At 39.6% G+C, this 12,166-nt stretch overlaps 1 protein-coding gene across 1 annotated transcript in view; it reads left to right on the top strand.

The window, feature by feature from the left end:
* Positions 1-12,166, top strand: part of TTC28 (tetratricopeptide repeat domain 28) — a 628,115-nt gene that overhangs the window by 517,475 nt on the left and 98,474 nt on the right. Inside the window, 2 exon segments of the mRNA XM_025474404.3 lie at positions 304-522; positions 2,517-2,682. Coding sequence (XP_025330189.3) covers positions 304-522; positions 2,517-2,682 — 385 coding nt within the window.

Raw genomic sequence — 12,166 nt, 5'->3', positions numbered from 1 at the left:
TGGATCGGAGAATGGGCAGGCCTGAGGACCATCCTCTGAACAAAGTTGGCTTTCTAGGGGTATGGCTGTTGACGGGGGAAAGCCCAGTGGGTTAGAGTGGTGTGGGAATCTGAAAATGTGGGGTTTTATAAGAGTGGCACTATACTCATCATCTGAGGCAGGGGGTTGGATTTGAAACAGACTGTGCCCCACATAGGAGGGCAGAGACAGTGAGGTTTCTGCCTAGGATCTCTGTACCTGATGGTCCTCTGTGGATAAACACACTCCCCAGGGACTCCTCACTCTATGGCTTTTGTGTCCTAGGCCATCATGATGAAGCCCTGGCTGTGGCAGAAAGAGGACGGACGAGGGCATTTGCTGATCTACTGGTAGAACGACAAACAGGACAACAGGACTCCGACCCCTACTCCCCAGTCACTATTGATCAGATCTTAGAGGTGGTTAATGGCCAGAGGGGACTAGTGCTTTACTATTCCCTGGCTGCAGGCTACCTGTATAGCTGGCTGCTTGCTCCTGGGGCAGGTAAGATCTCTTTCTATGGGAACTGGGCAATTAAGACACTAGACTGTGAAAGTCTAATGAATAGAGGTAGAAGAGGTGTATTACCATAGATCAGACGAAGGAGCTGATGTCGACTTTCAGCAAAACCTCAGCCACGGTGGTTCCATGGTGGGGCATTCAATTAAGAAGACAGCCGAGCTTTCTCATTCCCCCAAGAAATCACCGCTCCTCACTAGTGAATGTGGAAGCATTTATCAAGGAGCATGAAGAGCAGGAGGATGAATTTCACCAGCAGCACTGTTTTTTAGGCAGCTGTTGTTCATTAGCTAATAAAGTGATGACTGTAAGTCCTAACGAGTTCTTTCTAGATATGATTTAATAATTGTGACCCTTTGTCATGGTAAAGTTAGACTAAAATGATAATGGCAGCTTGTATCCACAGTATATAAATGAAGTCTTATGCTTGAAATTTCTGAGTTTAGCAGAACCCATTTTAACCAGTTCTGTGTAAATCTATTTCCAAAGTAAAAATCCCCTTTGATTAAATCAGCATTAAATGTTCAGGCTGTAACTGTTTCACTAAATACAGAACCACTAATTAGCTGTTAGGGCCATATTTTTTGCATAATAAAATGCTGATGGCTTTACCGTGTTGGAGACACACCAGATCCAATTAGAGTTTATTGACTGGGGAAGGGGATCTTATAATTGGGAATCTTGAAGAATGGGCTTCTTGAATATCTGTAAGCCAATTTCAGAAAGTTCAACTGCCAGGAGAATTGACAAGATTTTCTTTTTTTTTTTTTTTCTTTTCTTTCTTTCTTTCTTTCTTTTTTTTTTTTTTTTTTTTGACAAGATTTTCTTGATTGTGTTTCTGTTCCTTTGATTTAAAAAAAAATGATGGCTGGGTGACAATTCTCAGATGCCTCTTGGGTTATGAGCACTTGTGCCTCTACATTCTATGCCTCGGCATTATTTTTTATAATCTTTTCCTCTTAATTCCATGTTTTTTATGGGTTTCCCATAAAGAACAGTCTTACCTCTGACCTTTTTATGCTGAAGGTTTGAGTTGTGATATTCATGGTGACTTGGTGTGAGTGTCAGCTACAATGGAATGAAGCCCTGTGTATGCCAGTCCCCCAGAGGGGCACTGATACCTAGAAGGACATGGCTGATGATGGAGGTATCAAGCTCTTTCTCTCTGTCATTGTTATGTTTGGGGGACATGATTTGACAGGTGGTATGTCCAAATCCTGTCATAATGAGCCATGTATAATGAGGCTCCCATTGTTTCTCTTTTTCGTCCTCTTTGCTCTTAATGAGACTCTGAAGCTTTCACTGGGGCTCTAATCCAATCAGAGAGGACCAGCGTTTTCCAGGGCTGACACACCTCATTACCATTTGAGAATATGTCCTATGTTTATTGCCAGAAAACTGCTATGGATTGCTTCAGTTTCATGCAGCCATAATTTTTTGCTCCTTTAATCCATTAATGATGGTTGACCAGTTAGTCTTATTTAAAAATGGCTTAAAATATTTTTATCTGGCCTTTGTACTACAGTGTATTTGTTTTGACTTGCTTTTGAGAAATGAAAGGTCTTTGAGTAACACAGTTTCTGCTTGGCTAGTTATATTTTTGTTCAGGATTTCAGTTTCTGGGGAGAATATACCTTGGCACGCTCATGCACTATTCGGGAAAGAAAACTTTCCCTAGTTGGTGCTTCTGAGAAGCATCTGTTTGGAAATACATATGAAGTAGTCATCATTCCATGAACTTCTAAATATATTGTCAGAATCAGGAGCCTTATCTTGAATTCCTAGTTTAAAGCACCAGACCTGATCACAAAAGCTGTGGAAATGGGTACTGACCAAACTCCGGAAAACTCTCTTGAGACATCAGATTTCAGGATTTCTTCACATGGTTTGGATGCCAAAGAGGGCTATCCTCTTGCCTTCAGCTCTCCCTCCCACAACCTCGATGTTGCATAATACTGGCTGTGCCTTTCTTGTTTCAGGAATTCTGAAGTTTCATGAACATTACCTGGGTGATAGCACAGTGGAAAACTCCAGTGACTTCCAGGCTGGCAGCAGCGCGGCTCTTCCAACATCCACCAGCTCGGCCCTGGAGCAGCACATCGCCAGTGTGAGAGAGGCCCTGGGGGTGGAGTCTTACTACTCGAGGCAAGTAGTACAATGTTCCTAGTCCCACATTCAGATACAGTCTCAGGGTTGTTAGGGTTTTTTTCTTTCTTTTGTAAACATCCTATTTGAACTAAATGGAAGAAATCTTTTGGAATTCTCACTTTAGTGCATAGTCTGTTCAAGTTGCTTCAGGAGAAACAATATGTGTCTCTGGAGCATAGACCCCTTACTGGGCTGTCTTTATTCTTTTTGGTAATTTCCCTTCAGATAGGTAAAGTTCTCCTCAGAGATGCACATTTTCTGAGGAGGGTTTGTTTGTAGAATGTGTAAACCTAAGCATGACTTTGAATTTAACATACCAGCTAATTAAAACTGAGGTGATTTTTGAGTTATAAACCAATTAATAATGAATTTGCTTGTACTACAGTCAAATGCCTGTTTGAGAGAGTAATTTAACACTGGTGACAGGATCTGTGCATTGCGAGGCTGAGGTGAAGACAGTTGAACTCCCAGTATGGAAAATAGAGAATGGAAGTGCTTTCTGCAAAGATTGTAAAAGTTATATGCTTATGGAAATGTTTTATCACGATTGACTGTTTTACATACAGAAAATAATTTCCACAAGCACCCTGCTGCTGGGGAAAATCAAAAGAAGAGGGTGCCGTGGAGCGGGGTGGTAGCCAGATTTTCAGACATCTCAGTCATCCATCCTGTGCTTTAACAAGTGTCGAGAAGGTCTGTGTGTTAGCTGTGTCAGGTTCCAGAGACATCTGCTTGTCTCTTGAATGATTTCATTTGCAATCATGGAAATCCTAAGATATCACCATAATTCTTTGGAGATGCTTATCCCAGACTCCCAAGTATGTGTTGGTCATTGCTAGCAGCTGGATTGATCTTTGGGGTGCTTATGAAGTTGAGGACAAGTTCTTAGATGAGCCTCGATAATGTAATGTCAAAGGTGGAAGGTGCTGTTGGGTCTTCTAGCCGAACTCCTTTATTTAGCAAAAGCCAGCATGAAATAAGACTGCTGACAGCCAAGTTAGTGTCAGAGCTAGGATCACAACAATAGAGATCTCACCCAGACTCCCAGGCCACTGCTTGTTCTGTTCTTAATTATCAAAATTAATATCATATTTGAGAAAATAGCCAAAGCATGTAAGAATGTCATCTCCAGCTTCTGTGTATATGAAGTATGAACAGGCTTCAGCCACATGCACACATTGTTGTCTTATTTCTTCTATGGCTGCAGTGCATCCTGGAGCATCTCTTCCCTTTTCCCTGGGTAGCATTGTGGTGATTACAGGGGCTTGACAGTTTGGTAACCCCAAGAACTTGGAAGTAAGGCTATTCTCTGAAATGTAATTATACATGACCATAAAATAGGTTAGGCCAGGGGTGTGCAAAGCTGCTTCAGCAGACAGAGTGGTACCTCAGTCTGATTCCAATGTAACCTGACCAAAGTTATTGCATATCCAAATTGAGTGTTAAAGAAGATGGTTGGCCAGCCATAGAAACAGAAAATGAGGGAGAGGAGGGCAGATTTGGGCAGTGCTCATTTCTGACACTGTCAAAGGGAGATAGAGTCTTGGCTAAGGGACTTGAAGTCCTATTTGAAGGCTGTTCCCACAGTAGACCTGCAGTCTTCATGTTCTCTTATCCTTCCCGTTTTCCCTCCTTTCCACAAATATTGGGACACCTGCTTTATACTAGGTACACCAGAGATCGGGAGTAAGGTGGTGAGTAAGGCAGACATGGCTCCTATTACCAGGGACCTGAAATATTAGAAACAACAGAGCATATACAATCTTTTAATTAAAATTGCCATAGCACTTAAAGGAAAATGCAGGGTGGATAAAAATGTGTAAGTGAGGAACCTATCTGGGGAGTTGGGGAAGCTTCCTTGGGGAGAGGATATTTGAGCTGAGCTCTGAAGGAGGAGGAGAAATAGAAGAGATGAAGGCCACCTTAGGCAGTTGCACGAAGGCTTTCAGTAACTCTGGTGGAGAAGACCTCTCAGGTTATCTCCCTGCCTTCCCTTGTTCAGGTCCTGTGCTTCTTGTCAAACCTTCTGATTATTATATGGTTTCTCATGTAAGTCTACATGCAAATAGACAATGTGCAAAATAAACTGGCCTTCTGGTCTGTGCAACTCTTCTTGTTTAACAAATGTGCGCTCTCAAGGCAAAGCCTCTTTGAGCACATTAACATCAAATTTTCAAACTTGTAGGACCACAGTCCAGAGCCTTCTCTGAGATGAGATCATGAAGGGACACAAGCATGCAATGCCTCCCATTTGAAACCTCTGTGCATGCAGAGGTAGTTTTTGTCTGTTGCCTCTGTTACAGCACTGTGGTGGCCACACCTGCATCATCTCAGGGCAAACCAACCCTGATAGGGCTCAGCCTGCATGAAAATATAGATTTTATTTGATCCCAATTCTCATTGTATCTAGATTAGGATTCATCATCAGAAGGAAGGGGACTACCCTTTGACTCTTCCCAGTGTCTTTCCCCACCCTCCATTGGCCACTATGTTTAACTCTAAACACTTGTACCTAAGCAGTTATTTTGTATGATACTGGAGATTGAGTAATTTTGCTTCCAGGTGACTTTTGTTTTTTTTTTTGTTTGTTTGTTTTTTTTTACACAAAAAGAGAAACATATTTTAGAGTAACTGAAGAGGCATTAAACATACAAACATAGGTATGTTTCTTTTTAGCAAAAAAAAAAAATCTGATCTTTATATTAAAATTCTATCTAAGCTTTATTATTCTGTATTCAAAGAAAATTCTTACATGCATTGGAAGTCTTCAGATTTGCTCCCAGCATAATCAGTATGACCTCTATTGGAACTTCTGCTGGTTTCAAATAAGACAATTGTGAAAATTCCAGCAGCCTCTGATAGCATTAATTTATGAAAATGTCACTCTATGACCTTGGCAAGTTGCAGTTCAATTTTTCTTTTCTTTTTTTTTTTATTTATTTTTTTATTTTATTTTATTTTTTTTTATTGGTGTTCAATTTACTAACATACAGAATAACACCCAGTGCCCGTCACCCATTCACTCCCACCCCCCGCCCTCCTCCCCTTCTACCACCCCTAGTTCGTTTCCCAGAGTTAGCAGTCTTTACGTTCTGTCTCCCTTTCTGATATTTCCCACACATTTCTTCTCCCTTCCCTTATTTTCCCTTTCACTATTATTTATATTCCCCAAATGAATGAGAACATATAATGTTTGTCCTTCTCCGACTGACTTACTTCACTCAGCATAATACCCTCCAGTTCCATCCACGTTGAAGCAAATGGTGGGTATTTGTCATTTCTAATAGCTGAGTAATATTCCATTGTATACATAAACCACATCTTCTTTATCCATTCATCTTTCGTTGGACACCGAGGCTCCTTCCACAGTTTGGCTATCGTGGCCATTGCTGCTAGAAACATCGGGGTGCAGGTGTCCCGGCGTTTCATTGCATTTGTATCTTTGGGGTAAATCCCCAACAGTGCAATTGCTGGGTCGTAGGGCAGGTCTATTTTTAACTGTTTGAGGAACCTCCACACAGTTTTCCAGAGTGGCTGCACCAGTTCACATTCCCACCAACAGTGTAAGAGGGTTCCCTTTTCTCCGCATCCTCTCCAGCATTTGTTGTTTCCTGCCTTGTTAATTTTCCCCATTCTCCCTGGTGTGAGGTGGTATCTCATTGTAGTTTTGATTTGTATTTCCCTGATGGCAAGTGATGCAGAGCATTTTCTCATATGCATGTTGGCCATGTCTATGTCTTCCTCTGTGAGATTTCTGTTCATGTCTTTTGCCCATTTCATGATTGGATTGTTTGTTTCTTTGGTGTTGAGTTTAATAAGTTCTTTATAGATCTTGGAAACTAGCCCTTTATCTGATATGTCATTTGCAAATATCTTCTCCCATTCTGTAGGTTGTCTTTGAGTTTTGTTGACTGTATCCTTTGCTGTGCAAAAGCTTCTTATCTTGATGAAGTCCCAATAGTTCATTTTTGCTTTTGTTTCTTTTGCCTTTGTGGATGTATCTTGCAAGAAGTTACTATGGCCGAGTTCAAAAAGGGTGTTGCCTGTGTTCTTCTCTAGGATTTTGATGGAATCTTGTCTCACATTTAGATCTTTCATCCATTTTGAGTTTATCTTTGTGTATGGTGAAAGAGAGTGGTCTAGTTTCATTCTTCTGCATGTGGATGTCCAATTTTCCCAGCACCATTTATTGAAGAGACTGTCTTTCTTCCAATGGATAGTCTTTCCTCCTTTATCGAATATTAGTTGCCCATAAAGTTCAGGGTCCACTTCTGGATTCTCTATTCTGTTCCACTGATCTATGTGTCTGTTTTTGTGCCAGTACCACACTGTCTTGATGACCACAGCTTTGTAGTACAACCTGAAATCTGGCATTGTGATGCCCCCAGATATGGTTTTCTTTTTTAAAATTCCCCTGGCTATTCGGGGTCTTTTCTGATTCCACACAAATCTTAAAATAATTTGTTCTAACTCTCTGAAGAAAGTCCATGGTATTTTGATAGGGATTGCATTAAACGTGTATATTGCCCTGGGTAACATTGACATTTTCACAATATTAATTCTGCCAATCCATGAGCATGGAATATTTTTCCATCTCTTTGTGTCTTCCTCAATTTCTTTCAGAAGTGTTCTATAGTTTTGAGGGTATAGATCCTTTACATCTTTGGTGAGGTTTATTCCTAGGTATCTTATGCTTTTGGGTGCAATTGTAAATGGGATTGACTCCTTAATTTCTCTTTCTTCAGTCTCATTGTTAGTGTATAGAAATGCCACTGACTTCTGGGCATTGATTTTGTATCCTGCCACGCTACCGAATTGCTGTATGAGTTCTAGCAATCTTGGGGTGGAGACTTTTGGGTTTCCAGGTGACTTTTGAATTGAAAAAATGGCTTTGGGTTATAGTTCAGCTCTTCATCAATGGTAGGGAGAGAAGAGAGACTGTAACTTGATTAATTCCCCACATTAATCTTTTCCTCTCTACTCTATATAGAAAGCTAACAAGGTAGGGTGAGTCCTTAGGGATGAGTTCTTAGGGATCTCTGTAGGATGTTGGGTGGCTTGATGCTTAGTATGACTTTGTTGAACTGCCCCTGATAGCTTTGATACCCAGTTTAGGCTGCCAGAAATAAGGTCTTTTCTGCTGCTTTGGATTCGTCTTATTAGAAATTTGTTCATATTTTGTGAGCTTAACCTCAAAATGGAATACTTCAGTGACATGGTTTGAATTTACTAGAATGGAGTTTTGTGAGACTCTGGTTTCTGCCTCACAGTTTCATGAAAACAGTATGAAAATTTCAGTGTCAGATAAATTATTGTTCATCTATAAAATTTTAAAATATTTTTAAAGCTATAATGCTTAATAATAGTAAAGATGCAGTGGATAAGCAGTCTCATACAGTAGGGATATAAATTAGTCTAGCCTTTCTAAAATTAATCTGCCAGTAGTATAAAAAATCATTAAATGTTCATGCCCTTTGACCCCCAAATTCTCATTTTGGAAATATGGTAAAGAGGAATATTTATAATAGATCTATATATTATAGAAAAAATCATGTATTTATATATTTATTTGAGAGAGAGTGTGTGTGAGTGGGGAGGGAGAGGCAGAGGGAGAGAGAATCTTAAACAGGCTTCATGCTCAGGGTGGAACCCGATGCAGGGGTTAGACTCATGACCCTGAGATGATGACCTGAACTGAAATCAGGAGTCAGATGCTTAACTGACTGAGCCACCCAGGCACCTCATTATAGAAAATTATAAAACCCTAAATGTCCACAATAATTGAATGTCAAATTATTTTATATCTATCCAATATAATATTACATTGTAATTAAAATTATGTTTATAGAGAATTTTTAATCACATAGCCAAATGTTTACGGTAAAATATTAAGTGAAAAAATAGGATATAGAATTATTATAAATACTAATTTAAATTTTATAATATATACAAAATATGGGTATGAAACGTAAGAAAAAAAATCCTTAGAAGGAAATAAGCTGTAGTGTTAGTGGTAATTATAGGTGGATGGTGGAATTATAGATTTGTGGAATTTTATTCTTTATACTGTTCCTTATTTTCAGTGTTTTCACAATGGACACATGTTACTTTTTAAATTAGAAATAAAGCCATGAATTAACAACTCTGTCACTCAAAAGGAAAAAAGAAAGCTTTCTGTAATCAGCTTACATAGAATAAAATCCAAGTTTTGGAGCTTTGTACCATGATCTAGCTTAGCTCTAGGAAGGCATTCTGGGTTTATTTTTCATCTTGCCTCTTGGCAAACACCATGCTCCAGCTACCATACCTTCTTTTCTTTTCTCTAAATGTACCCTGTGCCTTCTTCCCCTCTCTAGCTCAGGTATCTCTAACCTCTGAATCTGTAGGTGCAGCTGCCCACCAAACATCCCTGCATGAGAATCTTCAAGGAATCTCTAGTCTAAAATCTCTAAATCCCAACTCTTGAGTTTCCCCATTTCCCTCCTCAATTAGTCATTGTAATATACACCACATTAACAGAATGAAGAACAAAAACCACATGATCATCTCTATAGATGCAGAAAAGACATTTGACAAAGTTTAATATTCTTTCATGATTAAAAAAGAAAGCACTCAACAAGCTGGGAAAAGAAGGAAATTACTTCACATAATTTCATAATTTTTATGTGTATGAAAAACTTACAGCTAATATCATACTCAATGATGAAAACTGAAATAATTCCTTCCAAGATCAAGAACAAGGTAAGGATACCCTCTCTTGTCACTTCTATTCAACATAGTACTGGAAGTCCTAACCAGAGTAATTAGGCAAAAAAAATAAAATAGAAGTCCTCCAGATTGCAAAGAAGAAGTAAAATTATGTCTGTTCACAAGTGACATGATATTATATGTAGAAAACCCTAAACATTATACCAAAAACCCTGTTAGAACTAATAAAAAAACAAACAAAAAAACTAATAAACATATTTAGCAGGGTTGTAGGTTGCAAAATCAGGACTCAAAAATCAGTTGCATATCTATATACTATAATGAATAATTCGAGAGGGAAATTAAGAAAACAAACCCCATTTATAATAGCATCAAAAAGAATGAAATACTTAGGAATAGGGCAGCCCCCATGGCTCAGCAGTTTAGCGCCACCTTCATCCAAGGGTGTGATCCTGGAGACCTGGGATCAAGTCCCATGTGGGGATCCCTGTATGGAGCCTGCTTCTCCCTCTGCCTATGTCTCTGCCTTTCTCTCTCTCTCTTTCTCTCTTTCTGTCTCTCATGAATAAATGAATTAAAATCTTAAAAAAAAAGAGAAATACTTAGGAATAAATTTAACTCAGGAGGTGAAAGACTTTATACTGAAAACTGAAAAACATTGCTGAAAGAAATTAGAGAAAAAAATAAATGGAAAGACATCCCATGTTCATGGATTGGAAGAATTAATATTGTTAAAATGTCCATACTACCCAAAGCAATCTATAGATTCAATATAATCCCTATCAAAATTCTTTTTTTTTTTTAAATTTTTTTATTTATTCATGATAGTCACAGAGAGAGAGAGGGAGAGGGAGAGACACAGGCAGAGGGAGAAGCAGGCTCCATGCACCGGGAGCCCGATGTGGGATTCGATCCCGGGTCTCCAGGATCGCGCCCTGGGCCAAAGGCAGGCGCCAAACCGCTGCGCCACCCAGGGATCCCTAATCCCTATCAAAATTCTGATGGTATTTTTTACAAAAATAGAAAAAAATATTCCTAAATTCATGTGGAATCTCAAAGGACCCCCCAAAAAACTGAAGCAATTTTGTGGAATCAAAACAAAGCCAAAGGCCACACACTTCCTAATTTTAAAACATCACAATGGTATAGTCATCAAAATGGCAAAGTACTAGCATAAAAACAGAGACACACAGGTTAATGGAATAGAATATACAAGAAATAAGCCCTGACATATAGGTCAAATGATCTTTGACAGGAGTATCAAGACTACATATTAGGGAAAAGGATAGTCTCTTCAACAAATGGTGCTGGAAAACTGGATGCCAAAGAATGAAGTTAAACCCTTGTCATACACCATATATAAAAGTTAACTCAAGGGCAGCCCAAGTGGCTCAGCGGTTTAGCATCGCCTTCAGCCCAGGGCGTGATCCTGGAGACCTGGGATCGAGTCCCACGTCAGACTCCCTGCATGGATCCTGCTTCTCCCTCTGCCTGTGTCTCTGCCCCTCTCTCTCTCTCTCTCTGTGTGTGTGTGTGTGTGTCTCATGAATAAATAAAATCTTAAAAAAAAAAGTTAACTCAAAATAAATTAAAAACCTAAAACATAAGACCTGAAAGTATAAAACAACTAGGAAAAGCTTCATAGCACTGAATTTGGCAGGGATTTCCTGGGTATGACAACACAGATAACAAAAATGAAAATTACACAAGTGGGATTATATCAACTTTAGACTTCTGCACAGCAAAGGAAATAATCAACAGAGTGAAAAGACAACCTATGGAATAGGATAAAATATTTTCAAACCATATATCTGATAAGGAGTTACTATTTAGAATATGTAAAGAACTCCTACAAGCTAACAACAACAACAAAAACAATTTGATTTGAAAATGGACAAAGGACTTGAGTAGACATTCTCCAGAGAAGATAAACAGATGGCCGACAAGCACCTGAGAAGATGCTCAACATCACTAATCATCAGGGAAATGCAAATCAAAACCACAATGAGATACATATCACCTTACACCTGTTAAGATGGCCACTATCAGGACACCTGGGTGGCTCAGTGGTTGAGCATCTGCCTTCAGCTCAGGGCGTGATCCTGGTGTCCCAGGATTGAGTCCCACATTGGGCTCTTTGCCAGAAACCTGTTTTCTTCCTCTACCTGTGTCTCTGCCTCTCTCTGCATGTCTCTCATGAATAAATAAATAAAAATCTTAAAAAAAAAAGAGATGGCCACTTTAAAAAAAATAAACAGGAAATAACAAGTGTTGGCAAAGATGTGAAGTCAGAACTCTTGTGTTCTGTTGGTGGGAATGTAAAATGATGTAGCCACTATGGAAAACAGTATGGAGGTATGTTTTTTACCACAATAAAAAAAGGTATAAAAAGTATATTTGAAGGGTTCCTGGGTGGCTTATTGGTTAAGTATCTGCCCTCAGCTCAGGTCATGATCTCAGGGTCCTGGGATCGAGCCCCACGTTGGGTTCCCTGCTCAGTGGGAGCCTGCTTCTCCCTCTCCCTCTACCCTGCCCCCACTCATTCTCTCTCTCTCTCTCTGTCTCCCTCTGTCTCCCTCTGTCTCTCTCTGTCTCTTTCTCAAATAAATAAATAAGATCTTTAAAAAAATGCATTGGAACCTGCCTACTCTGTCTCTACCACCACAAGCACAGTGGAGGTCCCCCATCATCTCTATCCTGAACCACTGCTGCTGCTTCCTCTCTCTGCCTTCCGCCCCCTTCACTCATAGATGTATTTCGGACTATGCTTCCT

Source organism: Canis lupus, chromosome 26 (genome assembly GCF_003254725.2).
Source record: "Canis lupus dingo isolate Sandy chromosome 26, ASM325472v2, whole genome shotgun sequence".
In the NCBI taxonomy this organism is placed as follows: domain Eukaryota; kingdom Metazoa; phylum Chordata; class Mammalia; order Carnivora; family Canidae; genus Canis; species Canis lupus.
The sequence above is the reverse complement of the archived record's forward strand: the minus strand, read 5'-3'. Positions and strand labels throughout refer to the sequence as shown.